A 25,399-nucleotide genomic window follows, 5' to 3' on the forward strand; every position below is an offset into this window, starting at 1 on the left:
AGTCTATAGAATTTTGGAAGATGACCACCAAGGCAAGCAATATTTCTAGGGCCACTTCTTTAAGTACTTTGGGCTGTAGATTAATCAGACTTTTTGGATTTACGAGCCTTCAGTCACACCAAATTTCTTGAACACCATTTTCATAGTAATAGATTTGCTTCACTTCCTCCCTCAAAATCCTGTGTTCCCCATCATTTGTGATGCGACATTCATCTCTCTCTTTGTGATGACAGAAGTGAAGCACAAATTTAGTTCTCAGCCATTTCTTTGCTCCCCATTACAAATTCCTTCATTTTCAACTGTAAGGGGCCTACATTACTTTTCAGCAATCATTTTACTTTTACATATGTATAAAAATGTTTCCAGTCAGTTCTAATGTTCCCTTGGTTCTCCTTTGCTTACTTCCAAATGATTCCAAAAACTCAAGTTTATAATTTGGATGCTTTTTTTTGCATCTAATGCTATCTGTAACTTGCTTTCTAAATCAAGATTTTACCACTGTTCTCTACGTTCATTCCTGTCTTGCACAAGAATGCAATTTTTGTGGATCATCTATTTGCTCTTTGCCATTGCCTATCCGCTGTCAGTCTTTTCAGTAACCTTTCCCAATCCATCATTGCCAACTCACACTTCATATCGTTGCATTTTCCCTTATTCAAGACCCTAGTTTAAGAACCAACTACCTCACTCTTCAACTTGAAGAATTCTGTCACATTTACGGTCACCCATCCCAAGAGGTCTCTCAAAACAACATTCCCAATTATTCCTTTCTCACTGAATATTATTCAGTCTAAAAAGACCTGTTCTCACATTGTCAGTGATAATGGGAACTGCAGATGCTGGAGAATTCCAAGATAATAAAATGTGAGGCTGGATGAACACAGCAGGCCAAGCAGCATCTCAGGAGCACACTCCTGAGATGCTGCTTGGCCTGCTGTGTTCATCCAGCCTCACACTCTGTTCTCACATTGGTTTTCTGGGCTGATACGTTGAGAAACCATTTTGCAGGAATTCCTGCTCTGCGATATTGTGACTAATTTGATTCGCCCACGTGCAAATTAAAAGTTATCCATAATTACAAATGTTCCTTTACCACAAGCATCTGATTTCCTGTTAATGCCATTCTCAACATTACCACTGCAGTTTGGTGGTCTACATACCATTCCCACTGGGATTTCTCAGTTTTACCCACATAGGCTCTACATTGTCTGAGCTAATATCTTTCCTCAATATTGTGTTTTCATCCTTGTTAACCAGTAATGCAACTCCACTGCCTTATCCTTTTTGTCTGCCCTCTCTAAATACAGAAAACACCTGCATGTTCAGTTCCTATCCCTGGTCATTCTGCAACCATGTCTGCGTAATTTCAAATATATCACACCTGTTTACGTATATTTGTGAGATGAATTCACCGCCGTTATTTCAAATGGGATATAGGGAGCAGGGTGGAAAGTGGGAGTTGAAAGCCAAGGTCATCCATGATTGTGCTGAATGACAAAGGCGGCAAAAGGTCATACAGTTTACTCTTGCTTCTATTGTCTGTGCTCCCACAGAAGCAGGCAGTGTGAAATCCACAAACCCGCCAGCCCCTGCCCCACCAAACTCATCTCCACCTATCTGGGCTCCATTTTCTCCCCCTTGGTCCAGAAACTCCCCACCTATGTCCGTGACATCACCCATGCCTCCACCTCCTCCAGAACTTCCAATTCCCTGGCCCCCAACACCTCATTTTCACCATTGATGTTCAGCCCTATACACCTGCATTCCCCATGCAGATGGCCTTAAGGCTCTCTGCTTCTTCCTGTCCCGCAGGCCCGAACAGTCTCCCTCCACCGATACCCTCATCCACCTAGCCGAACTCTTCCTCACCCTCAATGTCTCTTTCGATTCCTCCCACTTCCTACAGGCTAAGGGGGTGGCCATGGGTACCCGCATGGGCCCAAACTATACCTGCCTCTTTGGAGGTTATGTGGAACAGTCCCTCTTCCGCACCTACACTGGCCCCAAACCCCAGCTCTTCCTCCGTTACATTGATGACTGTATCGGCGCCGCCTCTTGCTCCCAAGAGGAGCTCGAACAGTTCATTCACTTCACCAACAGCTTCCACCCCAACCTCAAGTTCACCTGGGCCATCTCCAACACATCCCTCGCCTTCCTGGACACCTCTGTCTCCATCTCAGGCAACCAGCTAGAAACTGATGTCCACTTCGAGCCCACCGACTCCCACAGCTACCTAGAATACACCTCCTTCCACCCACCCCACTGCAAAATTTGCATCCCCTCTTCCTTCACCTCCGCTGCATCTGCTCCCAGGATGAGGCATTCCACTCACGCACATCCCAGATGCTCGGATTCTTCAAGGACCGCACCCCACCTCCCCCGCAGTGGTCGAGAACGCCCTTGACCGTGTCTCCCGCATTTCCCGCAACTCATCCCTCACACCCCGCCCCCGCAATAACTGCCCTAAGAGAATCCCCCTCGTCCTCACATACCACCCCACCAACCTCCGGATACAACGCATCATCCTCCGACACTTCCGCCATCTACAATCCGACCCCACCACCCAAGACATTTTTCCATTCCGACCCTTGTCTGACTTCCGGAGAGACCACTCTCTCCGTGACTCCCTTGTGCACCCCATTCACCCCTCCAAACCCACCATACCCGGCACTTTCCCCTGCAACTGCAGGAAGTGCTACACTTGCCCCCACACCTCCTCCCTCACGCCCATCCCAGGCCCCAAGATGACTTTCCATAAAAAGCAGATGTTCACCTGCACATCTGCCAATGTAGTATACAGTATCTATTGTACCCAGTGTGGCTTCCTCTACATTGGGGAAACCAAGCGGAGGCTGGGGACCGCTTTGCAGAACACCTATGCTCTGTTTGCAATAAACAACTGCACCTCCCAGTCGCAAACCATTTTAACTCTCCCTCCCATTCCTTAGACGACATGTCCATCATGGGCCTCCTGCAGTGCCACAACGATGCCACCCGAAGGTTGCAGGGCCAGCAACTCATATTCCGCTTGAGAACGCTGCAGCCCAATGGTATCAACGTGGACTTCACAAGCTTTAAAATCTCCCCTTCCTCCACCGCATCCCAAAACCAGCCCAGCTCGTCCCCGCCTCCCTAACCTGTTCTTTCTCTCACCTATCCCCTCCTCCCACCCCAAGCCGCACCTCCATTTCCCACCTATCAACCTCATCCCGCCTCCTTGACCTGTCCACCCTCCCCGGACTGACCTCTCCCCTCCCCACCTATACTCTCCTCTCCACCCGTCTTCTCCACTATCCACCTTCGGTCCGCCTCCCCCTCTCTCCCTATTTATTTCAGAACCCTCTCCCCATCCGCCTCTCTTAAGAAGGGTCTAGGCCCAAAACGGCAGCTTTTGTGCTCCTGTGGTGCTGCTTGGCCTGCTGTGTTCATCCAGCTTCACACTTTGTTATCTTGGGTTCTCCAGCATCTGCAGTTCCCAATATCTCTTATTACAGCGTGAAATCTATGAACAACTTTCTCAATCAGAGAAGGAGAGAGAGCGAGCGAGCAAGCGAGAGCATTTTCCAGACGGAGGAAGCAACAGTGCCACAAGGTCCATGTTTGACCAGAGGTATACATAATCCTGCGATAGTCAAAGAGTTAGAGGATCACTTAATTGAATGCTCATGGAAAGATCCCAAGAAATCTCCACAAGCAACTCTAAAGCTCCTGCAAAGTATAGAGGGATGCTTTGGTAGAAACCTTTTAAGAAGTAATATATTGAGATTTTCAGGTTTAAAGAAGAATTATTGATTAAATATATTGTTAGGTTGGTAGTGTTTGTTTAAATCTTCCAGCATAAAACAAGTTCTGTCTTTAAAATATTAAACCTGGTGACATCATTACTTAGAGTCATAGAGATATACAGCACAGAAATAGACTCTTCGGTCCAACTCGTCATGCCAACAACTGTAAACAAATGTAGTCCTATTTGCTAGCATTTGGGTCATTTCCCTCTAAACCTTTCCTATTCATATGCATATTCAGATGCCTTTTAAATGTTGTAAATGTACCAGCCTCCAACACTTCTTCTGGCAGCTCATTCCATACACGCACCACCCGCTGTATAAAAAAGTTGCCCCTTAGGTCCCTTTTAAATCTTTCCCCTTGTACCTTAAATCTATGCCCTCTAGTTTTGGAGTCCCCATCCTGGGGAAAAGACCTGTTTTGAGATCACAACCTTTGGTCATTTAACGGACATTTCGTATGCCTTAGTTTCAACAGCAAATACTAAATTGCCGAATATAATCAAGGTATTCTCAGGGTTCTCCATAGTTCCAAAAACTAAGTCAGATCTTTTCCTCACTTCACATAAAAACGCAGACTCTGCAAGGTTCACCTGGATCACAAGAACCTTCCTGACTGATTTATTCCTCCGAAGCACTGGAGAATGAGATCAACAGTGACATTTCTAACTAAAGCAAATTAACGCAGCAAATGGAATGGATCAAAGCTAAGAATATTTTTATTTCACCTCCAGAATACAGTCAGAGTTGGGGTGATGCAAAGCTCTGCTGAGCAGGGAGAGGCTCATTTCTCACAAAAAAAAGACAACAGATTGCATATAGGAGAGATAAAGTTTTGAAAGAATTTGATACAGTGAATGTTCACAATTCCCATTTGACAATGAATACGCAGAAAAGACAACCAGGAACCAACAGAACAGAGACTGTAGAAGTAATGTCATTGCACACAGGGTGAGGAAAATTCAGACGTTGCCACTACACAGAATGGTTGAAATGGAAAAGTTTTGGCAAGGTGCATGTGAATAGAATGCTTCCTCTTGTAGAAGATTCTAGAACAAGGAGATTGTGGTTTAAAAGTAATAAGTTGTCCATTTAAGAGAGAGGTGAACAGAATTGCTTTTCACAGAAAGCCGAGTCTGTGGAACTCTTTTAATAAAAATATGATGGAAGCAAAGTCATTGAACATTTTTAAGCCAGAAGTAATTAGATTCTTACTCAGTATGGGAATCAAGGACTGAGGATAAGACAGAAAACTGGTTTGAGAATTATCAGTCATTATCTCATTGAAGGGTAGAGAAGACAATAGGCCAAATGACCTATTTCTACTCCTACTTATACAGTTACACGAAGGGATGAATGGTTATCTTGGCTCCCAATTCATGTGTTTGTCCATGAGTTGTATTTAAGCAATTAAAAATAAAAAGTTTAATGTAAACTTGAGACAGAAGGGAACAGAAGGATATGGCAAAGGGCAAATTTGAAAAATATTTTAGATGAGGGGGAATATTGTGAAAAGCACTCACACAATCATTGGAATAGATCAATCAAGCCAGAAGTGCATTTCTCTGCTGTAAATTCTATATAATTTGATGGAACTTGATGCATCAGTAACTTAACAGACAAATGACTAAGACGATATGAAAATGTTCAGTCAAGTTTAGACTGAGAGAGATCTTAACACAGAGTATATTTGGAAATATTTATTTGGCCTGTTCTACACTTTCCATATTTGAAGGTTCTGGCAACAGTTACATGTGTTCAATTTTCTTAAAAAAAATCCAATCTGACTAACTTCTTTCAACAAGAATGATAAGTCTCCCCTATGGACAAAATCCTATCCTACTTAATCACTAGAGACATGTTCGATGCTTTCATGTTTTTTCCAGTCTGGAATGGGACAGTGGTACGTTCTGTTCTGTTTTGATGTTAATTGGCAAGTGCTTTTGACATCAATTCACTAAGTCTAGCTGTTGGGATCTACAGCAGCTACCAAAAATTTCACAAGAGCCCAGGGTCAAATGGATGGACGCAGAGTGTTCAACTCAGCTGCAACAACCTTCACTCTGGGTTAATCCCAGAAATTTGGTGCCATTCCAAAAACTTTTGTCACGTAGCTGGGAAGACCAGTCTATGATTTTAAACATCACTGCTCCATCACCCTCTGCAGCAATTCAGAGAAAGTTCATTAGGTTGATCCGTGGTATGGAGGGATTGTCTTAAGAACAAAGATTAAATAGTTTGAGACTCTAATAGGTAGTGTTTGGAAGAAAGAGGCATGATCTTATTGAGACACTAGATTCTTAAGGGGCTTGGCAGGCTCAATGCTGAGAGGATGTTTCTCCTTGTTGGAAATTCTAGGACCTGGGAGCACAGTTTCAGAATAAAGAGGAGCCAATTTAACAAAACTGAAAAATGTGCCAATTTAAGATTGAGATTAGCATGAATTTCTTCTCTCAGAGGGTTGAGAATCTTTGGAACTTCTTGCCAAAGAGAGCTGTGGGAACAGAGTCCTTATGTACATTTAAGATAGATGGATTCTTGATTAGTGTTGGAGTCAAAGGTTATGGGGATAGACCAGGAAAGTGAAAGTCAGAAGTGTCAGAACAACCATGATCCTATTGAATGGCAGAGCAGGCTTGAGGGACCAAACAGCCTGTTCTTGTTCTTATTTCATACTGTCTTACAAAGTGGTTGAACAGCTCATTCTCAACCAAAAAGAAGTGACCTTAGAAGCTGCCCTCCTGAAAAATCAGGTGGGCTTCAGAAAAGGAAGCTGCGGCTCTGACCAGGTCCTTGCATTTACTCCAAATTTGAGACAGGGTTCCAGGAGTACCAGATAAATGGAGTTATCTTTATCGTCTTGTCATCAGTATACATAGTCCAGCATGACACTTCAGAAACTTTAAACTATTTGTCATGCCACTAAACTCTTTGGTTAGCAAAATCATAATGAACAACCATGAATTACACATTCTTCTTGGGAAGAGACCAGCTGAATTATAACAGTGAAAACGGTCTGTTACAGGAGTAGGTGCGCATGCAGACCTTTCTCAATATCCAAAGGGTGGACATGCCCAACATCAAATTCCAGAGGTTTATTACTGCCAGTAACATGGCAGTACTGATGAGACTTCAACACTGGAAAAAATAAGTAGAATTATCACAGGCAACCTGGGCAAACTCAAATGCAATTCCAGATCTTGCACCACAAACCCAAAAGCACTAGACTGCACATAATCAAATTTGCATGACATGTATACGATGGAACCAGCTGTTCTGCAAGTGGAGGGTGAAGATGGACTGAACGATTGTGTGGCCATGAGTCCTAGCCATGGAATAAATCTCATCAATCTGCACACTTAGAGAGTTCAGTGGGTACTTGGTTTCTCTACTCACTTCAGGAGGCTATAGAAATAGATAGCTCAATTAGTTATCCAAATGCTCTTCCAGTCAAATGAAAACAATTTCCGAGGGCTAATTTCACATTAAATTGAAACCCAAAACTAAACAAAGCTCCAGAAACTAAAATAGAATGTTCTGAAGAAGGGTCACTGGACCTGAAACTTTAGCTTTGCTTTCTCTCCACAACCTGTAGAGTACACAAGGTTCATTACTGCAATAAAGTCAGAGGAATTCTGTGATGTCTCGAAGAGATCCAGTATAGTTGCTGGCTCACATTTTGTTCAATGCCCCCTGTATCATTACTGTATTCTGGCCCCTCAAAACACTCAAACCCAGTTTTCAGTATAGAAAAGGAGAGCTTTTAACCATGAGATAACAAGGTGTGGAACTGGATGAACACAGCAGGCCAAATAGCATCTTAGGAGCAGGAAAGCTGACGTTTCAGACCTAGACCCTTCATCAGAAAATTTAAGACAGATGGATTCTTGATTAGCGTTGGAGTCAAGGGTTATGGAGACAGGCCAGGAAAGTGAAAGTCAGAAGTGTCAGAACAGCCATGATTCTATTGAATGGCAAAACAGCCTGTTCCTGCTCTTATTTCATATGGTCTTACAAAGTGGTTGAACAGCTCATTTTCAACCTAACAGAAGTGACTTTAGAAACTGCCCTACTGAAAAATCACATGGGCTTCGGAGAAGGAAGGGTTTTCTGATGAACGTTCTAGGCCCGAAATGTCAACTTTCCTGCTCGTAAGATGCTGCTTGGCCTGCTCTGTTCATCCAGCTCCACACTTTTATCTCGGATTCTCCAGCATCTGCAGTTCCTATTATCTCTGAGCTTTTAAACATGTAGGTTTTACTTTTTGGAACTGTCTACAAAATTTTTTGGTATGTTGCTTTTATTTCCCCCCCTTTGACGTTTTGCTGAAATAACTGCACTTAATCACCTTATCTGATTTATTCAAAAATAAAACCAACTGCAGATGCTGGGTGTCTGAAACAATAATGGCAAATGCTGGAGAAACACAGCAGATCTAGAAGGATATGGGCCAAATCCGGGCAAATGAAACTCAGTCAGATTGGGACGTCTAGTCAACACAGGCACGTTGGGCAAATGGTCTGATGTCATAGATAATGGGAACCGCAGATGCTGGAGATTCCAAGATAATAAAATGTGAGGCTGGATGAACACAGCAGGCCAAGCAGCATCTCAGGAGCACAAAAGCTGACGTTTTGAGCTCTCTGATGAAGGGTCTAGGCCCGAAACGTCAGCTTTTGTGCTCCTGAGATGCTGCTTGGCCTGCTGTGTTCATCCAGCCTCACATTTTATTATCTTGGTCTGATGTCATGCTGTATGACTGAGGTTTGCCACATATGCTAAGTTTTTACCAGTAATTTCTGTTTTTGTTTCTGATTTCCAGCATCAGCAGTTGTTTTGTTCGTGAAACAAAGCCTGCGTGAACATCTACTATTCAGATCCTTGCCAACAACTGTTCATAAATGGCAGTTCATGAATACATCATTCCTTACTATCACAAACTGTAGCTTAAATGCAACAACTTGCATTATTTTGCACTCTACAATTATTCATAAATATTGTTAAAAGAGGGGAAACAGACGTTTTCAACCTACCCACAATGTGTTTAAATACTCGAGCGCTAAGGAGATAAACTGCCCTGTGTGAGTGAGTAACAGCTGCAGTCCCACCCAGGTGCTGAAGCAGTACAGGAGGTAGAGGACGGGAACGCCGATGGCCAACACCAGCAGCAGTTTGCGCTTCAGCAGCACCTGGTTACCCAACATCTCCACGCCGTGATTGATGAACGAGATGGGCAACATGAGGGTGGCCAGGACGATGGGCGTGCCGGACTCCTGGAGGCTGCCCAGCCATTTCCTCACCAGGTTAGTAAGGGTAGTCTTGAAAGGATGCAGGAAGGTGCCACAGAGCACAGCCCACAACAGCGGCCGCAGGAACGCCTCCAAGATAAAGTAAACCAGCACAGCGGCACCGCACGAGATGGCCACGAATATCAACGCGCCCGTGTTGTAAAACGCCTGCTTAATGTTCTTGTCGAACTTGAGCGGTAGCAGCTGCTGGACCCCTTGCTGGACGCAGTCACTAAAGAGGCTGACACTCGAGGACCTCACGAGCAGCGGAGGAGGAGATTTAGTCTCCGACACAGCGGCTCCGGCCGCTCTCTGCTCCTCCGCCATGTTTGCCTTTGCCCTGGTAACGGTGCGGCGGGGCAGGTCGGGATGCGTAGTTCTCTATCCCCAACCTGAGAGCCAGCGGCAATGGCCAGGCAAGCAGAAGGAACTACACATCCCGGCAGCCTTCATGGGTGGCGCCGCCTTCAGCCCGTGGAAACTTTGAAAATGTCTGTCGTAGGGTGAAGCAGCTGGTGGAGTGTCAGTCGTTCGGCAGTACTTGGGATGGAGAAGTTCATTTTAGGTAAACTAGCAGTTGTTCTAGAGAGGCTTGGCATGTTACTTTTCCACTTGATAATTGCCAGGCAATGACTATCTCTTAAAGGAGGGAACCTAACCATCTCATATTCATTGGTCAAAATCCCACCATCAGTATCCTGAGGGTTACCAATGATGAGAAACTTAATTGAACTAGCCATTTAAAACCTGTAGCTACACGAACAGGTCAGGGGTTGGAAATTCGGCAGGGAATGAGTCGCCTCTTGATCTGACTTCCTAAGTAAATGTTTATTTTTACACTAAGGGAAAACTCAGGAGTGTAAGAGAATATTTTCTGGCAATGTTCAAAGCTAAGCACCATCCAGGATAAAGAAGCTTGCTTGTTTGGTATCTGATCCATCTCTTTTGATATTCAATCCTTGCACTGATAGTACATATTGTCAGCAGTGTATGCCATCTACAGGATGCACTGCAACAGGTCACTAAGGCAACCACCTAGAAACCGACATCTATTTCAAGCCCACAGATTCCCAAAGCTACCGAGAATACACCTCCTCCCACCCATTTTCCTGCAAAAATTCCATCCCCTATTCCCAATTCCTTCACCTCCACCGCATCTGCTCCCAGGATGAGGCATTCCACTCTTGTACATCTCTGATGTCCTCATTCTTCAAGGACTGCAACATCCCCCCCCCCACCCCCAAGAGTGGTCGAGAACACCCTCGACCATGTCTCCTACATTTCTCGTAACTCATACCTCACACCCTGTCCCCGCGAGAACTGCCAAAAGAGAATCCCCTTCGTCCTCATATACCACCCCACCAACCTCCGTATACAATGCATCATCTTTCAACACTTGCGCCATTTACAATCCGACCCCACCAGCAAAGATGTTTTTCCATCCCCACTCTTGTCTGCTTTCCAGAGAGACCACTCTCTCCATGACTCCCTTGTCCACTCCACACTCCCCTCCAACCCCACCACACCCAGCACTTTCCCATGCAACCGCAGGAAGAGCTACACCTGCCCCCATGCCTCCTCCCTCACCCACATCCCAGGCCCCAAGAAGACTTCCCACATCAAGCAGATGTTCACCAGCACATCTGCCAATGTGATATACTGCATCCACTGTACCCGGTGTGGCTTCCTCTACATAGGGATAACCAAACGGAGTCTTGGGGATCACTTTGCAGAACACCTACACTCGGTTCGCAATAAACAACTGCACCTCCCAGTCACAAACCATTTCAACTGCCCCTCGCATTCCTTAGACGGCATGTCCATCCTAGGCCTCCTGCAGTGCCACAACGATACCACCCGAAGGTTGCAGGAACAGCAACTCATATTCCGCTTGGGAACCCTGCAGCCCAATGGTGTCAATGTGGACTTCACAAGCTTCAAAATCTCCCCCTCCCCCACTGTATCCCAAAACCAGCCTAGCTCGTCCCTGCCTCCCTAACCTGTTCTTCCTCTCACCTATCCCCTCCTCCCACCTCAAGCTGCACCTCCATTTCCCACCTACTAACCTCATCCCGACTCCTTGACCTGTCCGTCCTGTCCGGACTAACCTATCCCCTCCCTCCCTGAGCTGTCCATCCTCTCCGGACTGACCTATTCCCTCTCTACCTCCCCACCTACACTCTCCTCTCCACCTATCTTCTTCTCTGTCCAACTTCGGTCCGCCTCCCCCTCTCTCCCTATTTATTTCAGAACCCTCTCCCCATCCCCCTTTCTGATGAAGGGTCTAGGCCCGAAACGTCAGCTTTTGTGCTCCTGAGATGCTGCTTGGCCTGCTGTGTTCATCCAGCTTCACACTTTGTTATCTCGGATTCTCCAGAACCTGCAGTTCCCATTATCTTGGAACTTGACTGTAGTTGGATTATTGATTTTTATTTGCTGCAGAATGGAGTTGGTCTTTTTTCGTCAAAACTGGTTTTGAGCATTTTTTATTAGGAGTGCATTGGCTTGATTTCTACTCCCATTAATATAAGTAGGCTGTCTTGGGCTAAAACACAGTTCTGATGAGAAGTCATTGACCTGAAAGGTAAATTTAAACACATCTGTCTCAGATTTGCTGAGTACTTTCAGCATTTTCTGTTCCTTTATAACATAGAGAGAGACAGAGAATCTATTTCCTTAATGGTCAATGACTTTACCAGTGTTGAATTCCACTACCTTTGTCATTCAAGAGGTTACCATTGACCAAAAATTGACTGTCCACATAAATAAGGTACCACAAGAACAGGTCAGAGGCTGCAAATTTTGTGGCAAGTAAATGATCTGAATTCTAAAGCCCTTACCCTTTCTATGTGGCACAAGCCAGGAGTGTGATGGAATGCTCCCCACTTAACTGTATGAGTACAGATGAAGAAAACAAAATATAAAGCAATGGAAGCTTCACGCAATGTTGAAATATAACTTAAAAAAACCTCAATGTTTTAGAGCATGTTCACTTGTTTATAAAATGTATTTTCTGTGAGAACAAGAACAACCACCATATCACAGATCCTTTGTTCATCCAGCCTACTCGCCCTTCCACTGGCCTGTAAACCCTTATGTTTCTGTTTCTGTTCAGTTCTGATGAAAGGTCTTGACCTTAAATGTTAGCTTTGTTTCTCTGTCTACAGATTTTGCCTGATCTCCTGAGTTTCTACAGTTTTTCACAGGATCCCTACAGTGTGGAAACAGGCCATTTGATCCGACAAGTCCACACCAACCCTCCAACAAGCATCTCAGCCAGACCCACCTCCCTACCCTTTTCCTGTAACCCTACATTTCCTATGGCTAATGCACCTAACCTATACATCCCTGGATATTGTGAACAATGTAGCATGGCCAATTCACCTCACTTACACATCTTTGAACTGTGGGAGGAAACCAGAGCACCCAGCATAAACCCACCCAGACACAGGAAGAACGTGCAAACTCCACACAGACAGTTGCCCGAGGCTGGAATTGAACCCAGGTCCCCGGTCCTGTGAGGTAGCAGTGCTAACCACTGTGCTGCCAGTTGTTCTTATTTTCTGTGAGACTCATCTGTTGGATAGGGATAATATTTCTGTTATGTATTTATTAACTGATTATATTAATATCATTTAAATTTGTGGAACTGCCAAAGATTAGAAATGAAACAGGCAATGGGTTTAGAATGGTAGAGATACGTTTAGTTTGATAAATGGCACTGAAAGTTCTGTATTTTGGCTTTTATGATCACAGTTAATTGTAATGTATAATACATAACTTTGGCTTGTTTGTTGATATGTTGTAGCATTTAGTTACAAAGTACACTGTATTTATGTTTTTTACACATTTGTAGTGGTTTGTAATGGTGGCTGCTTTGTTGCCATATTGTAACCAAACAGGAAGCCTGAACAGTTAGTGTTAAAAAGCCCAATATTCATCATAAATAAACCCAATTTAGAGATGCTAACCAGGCTCACAAAGCCTCACAAATCCAGCACCACTTCCCCCACACCAACATGATTGCTCCTGCAAACTTGAGACAATTGATGATGGTTCTGAGATGTTTAGAAGAACATTGAATACAGGAATCAAGACATCCATGTTGCAGCTGTACAAAACATTCTTAAGGTCATAAGACCATAAGACGTAGGAGTGGAAGTAAGGCCATTCGGCCCATCGAGTCCACTCCACCATTTAATCATGGTTGATGGGCATTTCAACTCCACTTCCCTGCACTTTCCCCGTAGCCCTTAATTCCTTGTGAGATCAAGAATTTATCAATCTCTGTCTGGAAGACATTTAATGGCCCGGCCTCCACTGTGCTCCGTGGCAATGAATTCCACTGGTCCACCACTCTCTGGCTGAAGAAATGTCTCCTCGTTTCTGTTCTAAATTTACCCCCTCTAATTCTAAGGCTATGCCTACGAATCCTAGTCTCCCCGCCTAACGGAAACAACCTCCCAGCATCCACCCTTTCTAAGCCATAAGTAAGTTTCTATTAGCTCTCCCCTCAACCTTCTAAACTCTAATGAATACAATCACAGGATCCTCAGCCGTTCATCGTAGGCCTACCATTCCAGGGATCATCCGTATGAATCTCCGCTGGACACACTCCAGTGACAGTATGTCCTTCCTGACATGTGGGGCCCAAAATTGGACAGTGTTCTAAATTGGGCCTAACTAGAGCTTTATAAAGTCTCAGAAGCACATCGCTGCTTTTATATTCCAACCCTCTTGAGATAAGTGACAACATTACATTTGCTTTCTTAATCACAGACTCAACGTGCAAGTTAACCTTTAGAGTATCCTGGACTAGAACTCCCAGATCTCTTTGTACTATGGCTTTATGAATTTTCTCACCGTTTAGAAAATAGTCTGTGCCTGTATTCTTTTTTCCAAAGTGCAAGACCTCGCATTAGCTCACGTTGAATTTCATCAGCCATTTCCTGGACCACTCTCCTATACTGTCTAAATCTTTCTGCAGCCTCTCCACCTCCTCAGTACTACCTGCCTGTCCACCGAACTTGGTATCATTGGCAAACTTCGCCAGAATGCCCCCAGTCCCTTCATCCAGATCATTAATATTAAAGTGAACAGCTGCAGCCCCAACACTGAACCCTGTGGGACACCACTTGTTACTGGTTGCCATTCTGAAAAAGAACCTTTTATCCCAACTCTCTGCCTTCTGTCAGACAGCCAATCCTCAATCCATGCCAGTAGCTCACCTCGAACACCATGGGCACTCACCTTACTCAACAGCCTCCCGTGAGCCATCTTATCAAAGGCCTTTTGGAAGTCTAGATAGGTAACATTCACTGGGTTTCCCTGATCCAAGCTACTTGTTACCTCTTCAAAGAATTCTAACAGGTTTGTCAGGCACGACCTCCCCTTACTAAATCTATGCTGACTTGTTCTAATCTGACCCTGCACTCTCAAGAATTTAGAAATCTCCATGGAACTTGCTGACATCCTGAATGAAACAACCAGCAAATCGGCAGGCAGCAGTTGGTCAGCTATTAAGATCATGACAGGTGGGGACATTACCAGTGACCAGAAGGAATGGATTTCAAATAACATGAGTTGGAAATTCTGAAGTGTGTGTTGGGTCATAAAAAGAAACTTTGGGGCAAGGACAGAAATAATTTATTTGTCAAGCCGAGAGGGAAACTCTTTTATTTTTATTCATTCTCAGGATGAAGGTGTCGCTGGATAGGCTAGTGTTTATTGCCCATACCTAATTGCCTGGAGCAGTTAAGAGTTGCATGTAAACCAGACCAGGTGAAGATAGCAGTTTCCTTCCTGAAAGGACATTAGAGTACCAGATGTGTTTGTTTCTGAAAATTGACACGTGTTCACTATTCGTTTCTTCATTCCAGATATTTATTGAATTCAAACTCCACTGTCTGCTATGGTAGGATTTGAACCCAGTCCCCAGAACCTGAGTCTCTAGATTAATAGCCCAGTGATAAGACCCATAAGTCATCGACTCTCCCAAACTTATCCTGGTCCGTAAAGGAACGAAACAGAAGCATATCTTATTGAAGTCTCTTGTGGTCCTGAGCAACATTCTCCCTAACTTCTTTGTGCTGTATTCAGCAAAGGTGCGGGCTGTTTTGTACTGCATACAATTCTAGTCACCCTGCCATAGGAAGAATGTTATTAAACTTGAAAGGTTGCAAAAATGATTTACAAGCATGTTACTAAGACCGCAAGTGAGAGGCAATGGCCTAATAGTATTATCGCTGGACTGTTAATCCAGAGACCCAGGTAATGTTATGGAGTTCTGGGTTTCAATCCTGCCACGGCGGATGGCGGAATTTGAAGTCAATAAATATCTGGAATTAAGATTCTAATGATGACCATGAATCCATTGCGAGTTGTTGGGAAAAATCCATCTAGTTCACTAATGCCCTTCAGAGAAGGAAACCCTCATTGTTACTGGTCTGGCCTAAATGTGACTCCAGACCCACAGCAATGTGGTTGACTCATAACTGTCCTCTGAGCAATTAGGGATGGGCAATAAATGCTGGCCTAGCCAGCGACACCTTCATCCTGTGAATGAATAAAGGAAAAAAAAGACTCCAGCCCAACAGAGCTTTGGTTTTTGACTCTGTGCCAGCTGCTCCCTTACTCCACAGATCCATCCCCATCTCTCCTACCACCACCAGCCATTGACAGTGCCCTATGTTCCTTGTGCCTCTGCGAGCATCAGATTTGACTTGTCAAAGTATCCCACTGACCTTTCAGAAAACTGGACACAGCCGATACCACCACGATTCAGTCATGGCTGATCTTCTGTCTCAGCTCTACAGTCCTGCCTGTTTCAATATGTCTGTCAGTTTGCTGGGAGATCACAAAGCTATCTCAGCCATCAGTAAGTTCAGCGATGGAGCATCCACAATGCTCAGCGTGAGAATTTCAAAGATTCATATCCATGTGAATGAAGAAATTTTTCCTCATCTCAATTCTAAATGATCGATGCTCTATTCTAGGGCTGTGTCCTCATGAGATAACAAAGTGTGGAGCTGGATGAACACAGCAGGTCAAGCAGCATCTTAGGAGCACAAAAGCTGATGTTTCAGGCCTAGATCCTTGCTCCACACTTTGTTATCTCAGATTCTCCAGTTGCCATTATCTCTGTGTCCTCATGATATGGGTGTCTCCTACGATAGGGATGTCCCAACCAAGCAAAACATATTGAGCGTCTTCAGAATCTTAGGTTTCAATGAGATCCCCTCTCAATTTTTTAAACTGACAGAAATGACCTAATTATGCTACACCTATTAAAAGATACTTACATCTATGAACTATGTTTTAAATGGTAAAAAATTGCAGCATGCTGCTGTGCAGAGGGACTTGGGTGTCCTTGTGCATGAGTCGCTAAAAGTAGGATTGCAGATGCAGCAGGTAATTAAAAAGGCAAATGGAATTTTGTCTGTCATTGCTAGAGGGATGGAGTTTATAAACTGGGAGGCTATGCTGCAGCTGTATAGGGTCCTGGTGAGGCCACACCTGGAGCACTGTGTGCAGTTTTGGTCTCCTTACTTGAGAAGGGATATACTAGCACTGGAGGGGGTGCAGAGGAGATTTACTTGGTTGATTCCAGAGTTGAGAGGCTGGGATTATGAGGAGAGACTGAGTAGGCTGGGATTACACTCATTGGAATTCAGAAGAATGAGGGAAGACCTTATGGAAACATACAAGATTATGAAGGGATTAAATAAGGTGGAGGCAGGGAGGTTGTTTCCACTAGCAGGTGAAATTAGGACTGGGGGCATAGCCTCAAAATACAGGGAAGCAGATGTAGGACTGAGGTCAGGAGGAACGTCTTCACCCGAAGGGTTGTGAATCTGTGGAATTCCCTGCCCAGTGAAGTGGTTGAAGCTGCCTCGATGAATGTGTTTAAGGCAAGGCTAGACAAATTTTTGAACAATAAAGGAATTAAGGGGTCATGGTGTGCGGGCAGGTAAGTGGAGCTAAGCCTCAAAAAGATCAGTCATGATCTTATTGAATGGCGGGCAGGCTCGAGTGGCCGGATGGCCTATTCCTACTCCTAGTTCTTATGTTCTATGCCATTTTCACAATTCAATCCAGAAGTAAACTTCCGTACAGGACTCTGTCCTAACCCGAAACATCAACTTCCTGGCTCCGCTGATGCTGCCTGGCCCGCTGACCTCCTCCAGCTCCACGCTGTTACAGCTATGTATTAAGAGGTTGTTTTAGTATTGTTCCAAAATGCAATAATTTCTCATCAAGATAGTTTTACAATTGCTGCACATGTTAAAATCAAATGGTATTAAGATTCAATAAACATTTAATATATTCAAAATTTGATTGCAGAGCATAAACACATTGCTTCCTACTGTTTTGTATATATTTTATGAATGTGGATTTATACTTTGTACATGTATGTAATTGTATTCAGTTTACGGGCAGAATATTAGGCTTCATAAAGTGGCATGGGCATTGAAGTGAAAGTTGACAAAACATGGCAAGAATAAATAAAAATTGGAATTAGAATCTCAACATATAGAGAAAAAACATTTCCCAATTCTTCATTTATGGGCCAGCTTCAGAACCTTGCTATTAATACAGCTATCTCCTCATCAGTGTAACCTGCCTCATTCATATATCAGACATAACAAGGGTCTAGGCCTGAAATGTCAGTTTTCCTGCACCTCTGATGCTGCTTGGCCTGCTGTATTCATCCAGCTCTACGTCTTGTTATCTCAGATTCTCCAGCGTCTGCAGTTCCTACTAGCTCATTTATATGGATGTAAGTTTGCTTGCTGAGCTGGAAGGTTCATTTTCAGACATTTCGTCACTTTTTTTTAATTTGAAAAAATATACTTTATTCATAAATAAATAAAACATTTATACACCTACCTAGTCATGCAAGCTGCTCTGGGTTACCCAGGGGTACGTATGCCAACTAAAGGAAAAAAACAAAACAAAGAAGAAAAAAAAACAAAGCAAACAAAAAAATCCCGGCAGTCGTCTCCCCGCACAGTCCACGTTGGCTCCCTGACCAGTTGGGGAAGGCTCCAGCTGGGCCCAGTTACCAGATAGGGCTCTTTTTTCTATTCTGGACGAGGGGTTTCATAGGGTGGTCTTTCCCCACCGCGCCTTGGCAGCGGCTGCCCCAAGCTTTAGCGCGTCCCTCAGCACGTAGTCCTGGACCTTGGAGTGCGCCAGTCTGCAACACTCGGTCAGGGTCAGTTCTTTCAGCTGGCAGACCAGCACGTTGCGGGCAGACCAAAGAGCATCTTTCATCGCATTGATGGTCTGCCAGGCGCAGTTGATGATGGTCTCGGTGTGCATCCCGGGAAACAGTCCGTAGAGCATGGAGTCCCGTGTCACGGAGCTGCTCGGGATGAACCTCAACAAATACCACTGCATCCCCCTCCAGACCTCCTGCTCATAGGCACACTCCAGAAGGAGGTGATAGACAGTCTCGTCCCCCCTGCAGCCGCCTCGAAGGCAGCGTGCAGGGGCACAGAGATTCCGGGTGTGCATAAAGGATCTCACTGGCAGGACCCCTCACCACCAGCCAAGCAATGTCCTTGTGCTTGTTTGAAAGTTCTGGCGATGAGGCATTCTGCCAAACGACTTTGGCAGTCTGCGTGGGGAACCACATGACAGGATCCACCCTCTCCTTTTCCCGAAGGGTCTCGAGGATACTACATGCTGACCACTGCCTGACGGCCTTGTGGTCAAAAGTGTTTCCTTTCAAAAATTTCTGCACGAAGGATAGGTGGTACGGGACACACAGCCATGCGCCGCTGGGGCCCTGGAGGGCCCCCTCGGAACCTTCAGGTAGGAAGCAGGAAACAGCGTGTCCCCAGCCTGACCCAGAGCCGGACTCTCCTGCCTCTGTATCCCCGACGGGGGGATGCCACCCGGAAGGCAGCACGTACGGCTTCCTGAGCCCGGAGAGTGTCCAGCAGTTCGCCCGGGCAATGGGCATGAAGGGACAGATGGAGGGGCTGGACCTTGGACTCGGGGAGGGTACTGCGGTCACTGCCCACAATGGGGGTACGAGTTGCGAGCATTAATGTGCGCAGTGTCAAGTCCACCGCAAGATGTGTGTCCACGTTGGCCTACCTGACCACCGTCAAGGCAGACCTCCTGTTTCTGCAGGAGTGTGGGATACCGCACTTCAGCAGGTACAGGAAATGGTCAGGCGCCTGAACGTGTGGGCCTTCGATCTGGTCGGGGGTAACGACTGTCGCTCATCGGGCCTGGCCATTCTGCTGCGGGGGCACAACTTCACCATCTCTCAAGTTCAGGAGGTGGTGGGGGGGGCACCTCCTAGTGGCTGATGTCACCTACAGGAACGCTCCCCTGAGGCTGATCAACGTGTACGCCCCAGCGGTACGGAGTGAGCGGTTGGCCATCCTGCAGCGGCTTCCACCTCTGCTGGCAACGTCCAGGCCGGTCATCCTAGGCGGAAACTTCAATTGCAACATTGATGCAGATGGAAGATCCGGCGTGGGGACAGCGGGTGGGGGGAGTCAACTGGACGTCACGTCCAGATTTCTGATGGGCACGGTTAAGGACGCCAAGCTGCTCGACGTCTTCAGCACCCCTGCAGATGGAGCGCAGCGGAGATACACCTGGTCGCGGCCAGACGGGTATATCCGCTCATGGATAGACTTCCTGTTTGTGTCATGGGCGTTCTCGGCCAGGTCCACCGGCGTTGAGCCGGTGTTCTTCTCTGACCACTGCCTCCTGCTGGCCAACTGTCACTTACAGGACGACCAGCAGGCCGGCAAGGGGACGTGGAAGCTCGACACGACTCTGTTGACCCCAGAGAACATCGAGGAGCTTGAGAGGGAGTACGCCGGTTGGAGAACCGTGAAACCCTTCTTTGAGTCTCTGGGCGACTGGTGGGAGACAGTGAAGGAGAACATCAAGAGGGTCTTTGTCCTCAAGGGTGTTCGGAAGGCGAGAGGGAGGTGGAGAAAGCTGTCGCGACTCCAGAAAAGGATGCAGAACCTGTTCCTTCTGCAGTCGATGGGGGTCAATGTCATGGAGGTGAGGGGCCAGCAAACCTCGCTCTTTGCCGCGGAGGCCTCCAGGATAATCTTCCGGTCCAGGGCCCGCTCCGTGGAGCAGGACAAGACGTGCTTGTGTTTCTTCTTTCAGAAGGTGCACAAAGAGCACTCTGTGCTTAGCTGGCTGAAGGAGGACGATGGGTCGGTGACGTCGTCTTGGCACGACATTTTGAGGATCAGCAGATCCTTCTATGCCGGACTGTACAACGCGAAGCCCATGGACAGCACGGCCTCCGAGTCGTTCCTGTCATCTATCACAGAGGTCTTAGACGACGGCACGAGGGAGTGGCTGGACCGGCTAATATCCCTGAACGAGCTGACCAGAGCCCTCAAGTCCTTTGAGAGGAATAAGACTCCTGGGGGGCGATGGCTTACCGGTCAAGCTGTATTTCGCTCTGTGGGACCTGGTCAGCCAGGACCTGCTGGAGGTGTACGATAGTGCGCTTCAGGCAGGGGAAATGTGCAAGTCCATGAGGAAGGGGGAGAGGGAAGAAATTAAGAATTGGCATCCCATTTCACTATTGAACGTGGACTACAAAATCCTGGCCAAGGTCATAGCCAACCGGGTCAGGTCTGTCCTGGAGTCGGTGATTCACCCTGACCAAACCTGTGCTGTGCCGGGCAGGAAGATCGCTGAGACCCTCGCGCTCATCAGGGATACGATCGCCTACGTGCAGGACAGGCAGGTGGACACCTGCCTCGTCAGCCTGGACCAGGAGAAGGCCTTCGACAGGGTCTCTCATGCTTGCATGAGGGATGTCCTCTCCAAATTGGGGTTCGGGGAGGGCATCCGCAATTTGATCCGGCTGCTCTACACCAACATCGTTAGCGCAGTCCCGATCAACGGGTGGGAATCGGACAGTTTTCCGTCAGATCTGGAGTCAGGCAGGGCTGCCCGCTCTCTCCTGCCTTGTTCGTGTGCTGTGTGGAGCTGTTCACCGCATCCATCAGGAAGGACGTGAGCCTGAAGAGCGTGACTATCCCAGGCAGTGGAGGCCTGCAGGTCAAGACCTCCCTGTACATGGACGACATCGCCGTCTTCTGCACTGATCGTCGGTCGGTGAGTAGGCTGTTGGACATCTGCGGCCAGTTTGAACTGGCCTCAGGTGCCAAAGTCAATAGGGGTAAGAGTGTGGCCATGTTCTTCGGGAGCTGGGACGACTGTTCCTTCATCCCCTTCACGGTCAGGACAGACTACCTGAAGGTGCTGGGTGTTTGGTTCGGTGGAGCTGGGGCATGCACTAAGACTTGGGAGGAGCATATCACCAAACTGAAGCAGAAGCTGGGCAGGTGGACGCTCCGGTCCCTCTCTATCGTGGGTAAGAACCTGGTTGTCAGGTGCGAGGGGCTTTCGGTACTGTTGTATTTGGCGCAGGCCTGACCTGTTCCCTGGACCTGCGCCGCTGTGGTCACCCGGGCCATCTTCCACTTCTTTTGGGGTTCGAGGATGGACCGGGTCCACAGGGACACCATGTACAAAGACCTGGAAAACGGGAGAAAGGACGTACCGAACGCCACCCTCGCCCTGATGGCTACCTTTGTGTGTGGCTGCATGAAGCTGTGCGTAGATCCTCAGTACGCAAACACCAAGTGTCACTACTTACTGAGGTTCTACCTGTCCCCAGTGTTGCGAAGGATGGGCCTGGCCTCGTTGCCGCGGAACGCTCCGAGTAGTTGGACCGTTCCGTACCACCTGTCCTTCGTGAAGAAATTTTTGAAAGGAAACACCTTTGACCACAAGGCCGTCAGGCAGTGGTCAGCATGTAGTATCCTCGAGACCCTTCGGGAAAAGGAGCGGGTGGCTCCCGTCATGTGGTTCCCCACGCAGACTGCCAAAGTCATTTGGCAGAATGCCTCATCGCCAGAACTTTCAAACAAGCACAAGGACATTGCTTGGCTGGTGGTGAGAGGGGTCCTGCCAGTGAGATCCTTTATGCACACCCGGAATCTCTGCGCCACCGCACGCTTCCCTCGAGGTGGCTGCTGGGGGGGACGAGACTATCACCTCCTTCTGGAGTGTGCCTATGAGCAGGAGGTCTGGAGGGGGATGCAGTGGTATTTGTCGAGGTTCGTCCCGAGCAGCTCCGTGACACGGGACTCCGTGCTCTACGGGCTGTTTCCCGGGATGCACACTGAGACCATCATCAACTGCGCCTGGCAGACCATCAGTGCGGTGAAAGATGCTCTTTGGTCTGCCCGCAACGTGCTGGTCTGCCAGCCGAAAGAACTGACCCCGACCGAATGTTGCAGACTGGCGCACTCCAAGGTCCAGGACTACGTGCTGAGGGACGCGCTAAAGCTTGGGGCAGCTGCTGCCAAGGCGCGGTGGGGAAAGACCACCGTATGAAACCCCTCATCCAGAATGGTAAAAAGGGCCCTATCTGGTAACTGGTCCCAGCTGGCGCCTTCCCCAACTGGTCAGGGTCCAACGGGGACTGTGCAGGGAGACGACTGCTGGGATTTTTTTGTTTGCTTTGATTTCTTTTCTTCTTTGTTTTGTTTTTTTCCTTTAGTAGGTGTACGTACCCCCTGGGTAACCCGGAGCGGCTTGCATGACTAGGTAGGTGTATAAATGTTTTATTTTTTGTACATTCTATGAATAAAGTATATTTTTTCAAATTAAAAAAAAGTGACGAAACGTCTGAAAACTAACCTTCCAGCTCAGCGAGCAAACGCACATCCTGAAACTCAACCTGAGCTACAAATCTTCTCAAAACTCGCTATAACAAGGTGTAAAGCTGGATGAACACAGCAGGCCAAGCAGCATCAGAGGAGCAGGAAAGCTGACGTTTTCCCTAGCCCCTTCTTCAAAAATTTTCTGAAGAAGGGTCTAGGCCCAAAACGTCAGTTTTCCTGCTCCTCTGATGCTGCTTGACCTGCTGTGTTCATCCAGCTTTACACCATGTTAGGACAGATAAAGAGAGCTGTTAACAAAGCATACAGTATTCTAAGCTTAATTAATGGTGGCATTGAGTATCATAATAGTTAGGTTATGACGAAGTTCTATAGAACACTGGTTAGATCACAGTTGAAGTATTTGTAAACAGTTCTGGGCACTACACTATAGGAAGGACGTGAATTAGTCTGTGGAAAGTGCAAAAGACGTTTACAAGAATGGTTCTGGAATGCAACATTTCTGCTATGAGGAAAATTTCAGACTGTTTTTCTTGGAGAGGAAGTTGTCAAATCATGAGGGGTCTAGAAAGAGTATGTAGGTAGAAAATGATTCCAAACATAAGATTGAGAATCAGAGGCATAGGTTCATAGTGTTTTGCTTTGCACAAGAAGCAAATACAAGGTGAAAAAAATTTTGAGACAACATATAGTTACAGTATGGAATGTATTGTTTGGAAGTTTCGTCAAAGTAGTTTCAATTGAGGCATTCATGGGGTCATTGGACGATATTAAATTAATATAAATTCCAGGTTTATGGAAAAAAAGGCAACAGATTGGTAGTAGGTTAAAATGCTCAGAGAGCTGTTGCCAATGCAATAGGCCCAATGGCTTCCTTTTCCAATGTAATAAATCTGTGATACATGGCTCAGGACACATTTACAAAAGCCCCAGATCAATGCAGAATGAAGATATTATGCTGCCCACACTCCTATCAGAGCTATAGGCATCCTTAAGATAAGATTTTGATGTCTGCACTGCTCCACCAGGCCTGTGTAGCATAGTCCCACGAGGATGGTATGTAGCATTGTGTCCTTCACAAATCGAGCCAAGAAAGGGGCATGTATAGGCAATGGGGATTGGCAACCAATCTTTTAAGCTGAAGATAAGGACAAGGATAGAGACAGTGACCAGGAGGGAAATCCTAGAACATATGACTGAAAAATGGAACATTGGCCATGAGAAGCCGCATAGAAAAGCACCAGACTGAACTCTCTTTTCAGGATGGATGAGCTGTATTTGTAGGTTGGGAGTATAAGGTAGGTCAGAACCACTGAATGGAAATGGTGTATGCAATGGTGAGAGTTGTAGTCCATGTGAGAAGTGCATATGATGGAAAAGGTTGAATGAGTGGTGGTCCACTATGGCATTTTGCTTGTGGATCATAGCAACTTTCTATGTTTCTATGTTCTATTTTACTTAGGATACTATGCTGACCTGGACTTCTATCTTGTTAAAGGTTGGTCATTGTCAGGTAGATAAAACACTGTCCTCCACCAATCTATTTACTAGCAATTTCAGGTACCTGTCAGCTTCTGGGCCAAGCCCTGTAAATGTAGAGGCTGAAGCACCATAGTGTGAGGTGCAGTTTCTGGCTTGCAGCATCTGAAATTGTGTGCAACTGGCTTTTAGCTATACCACCAATGACAGGAATGCTGGAAGTCCCTGCAGTGATGAGCAAATTCACTTTTTCTGGTGTACAATTCTGTGATATTGGCGCTGAAAAGCCCAGATTCATAATTAATGAGGTGAAGTGAGAATGTTATGGCAGACTGAGCACATGAATCTCACTCACCAAAACACTAACTGAAAATGGGAAAACTCAGCCGTCCATAACCAGATCTGCATTTAACTGAAATAAAGTAGTTTACAATTTCAGATGAAATGTAAATCTGTAATCCTGTTAGGATTTTGGAACTCATTGCACCTTCAAAGTTTCCATTCAGGTTTGATTAGGACAAATAGCAATACTTGGCCAACCATATTAATGAGACCACAGCTGGAGTATAACCATAAGATATAGGAGAAGCAATAGGGCCATTTGGTTCATCGAGACTGCTCCACCATTCAAACATGGCAGATATCTCAACTCCTGCCTTCTCCCCAGAACACTTGATTGCCTTACCAATCATCAACCTATATATTAAATACACTCAAAGACTTGGCCTCCAGTGCCTTCTGCAGCAATGATTTCCCCAGATTAACCACCCTCTGGCTGAAGAAATTTCCTCCTCATCTCTAAAGTTTTAAAGGATTGTCCCTTCACTCTGACACAGCCGTCAGGTTCTAGTCTCTCCTACTAGTGGAAACGTCTTCTCCATGACCACTCTATACAGGCCTCTCAGTATTTTGTACATTTCAATGAGATTTGCCTCATCCTTCTAGATTAATTGAATACAGAACCAGAGTCCTTAACTGCTCCCCATATGGTAAGCCCTTCATCCCTGGATCATACTTCAGACATACAGAACCATTTAAAAAAAACATAATATTGTGCCTCTGTTGATAAGATTTATTATGAACTCCTAGAATTTGAATCATTAAATGATTATTTTCATTGTATGGATTTTCATGAGCAAACCAAACACACAGC

The 25,399-nt window shown here is 46.1% G+C and overlaps 1 protein-coding gene and 1 long non-coding RNA gene across 4 annotated transcripts in view; one reads left to right on the forward strand and one right to left on the reverse strand.

Moving 5' to 3' along the window:
* Nucleotides 1–9,408, reverse strand: part of tmem245 (transmembrane protein 245) — a 146,555-nt gene extending 137,147 nt beyond the window's left edge. For all 3 annotated transcript variants that reach the window (XM_059655465.1, XM_059655464.1, XM_059655463.1), the window contains exon 1: nucleotides 8,819–9,408. In XM_059655465.1, the coding sequence (XP_059511448.1) occupies nucleotides 8,819–9,400 (582 nt within the window). In that variant the 5' untranslated portion in view covers nucleotides 9,401–9,408. The remainder of the gene's footprint in view (nucleotides 1–8,818) is intronic.
* Nucleotides 9,409–9,546: 138 nt separating this feature from the next.
* LOC132206789 (uncharacterized) lies at nucleotides 9,547–17,602 on the forward strand. Its single transcript, XR_009443162.1, has 2 exons — nucleotides 9,547–9,638; nucleotides 12,241–17,602. It is a non-coding gene; the product is annotated as an uncharacterized LOC132206789 (long non-coding RNA).
* Nucleotides 17,603–25,399: the final 7,797 nt, after the last annotated feature.

Source organism: Stegostoma tigrinum, chromosome 2 (assembly GCF_030684315.1).
Source record: "Stegostoma tigrinum isolate sSteTig4 chromosome 2, sSteTig4.hap1, whole genome shotgun sequence".
NCBI lineage: Eukaryota > Metazoa > Chordata > Chondrichthyes > Orectolobiformes > Stegostomatidae > Stegostoma > Stegostoma tigrinum.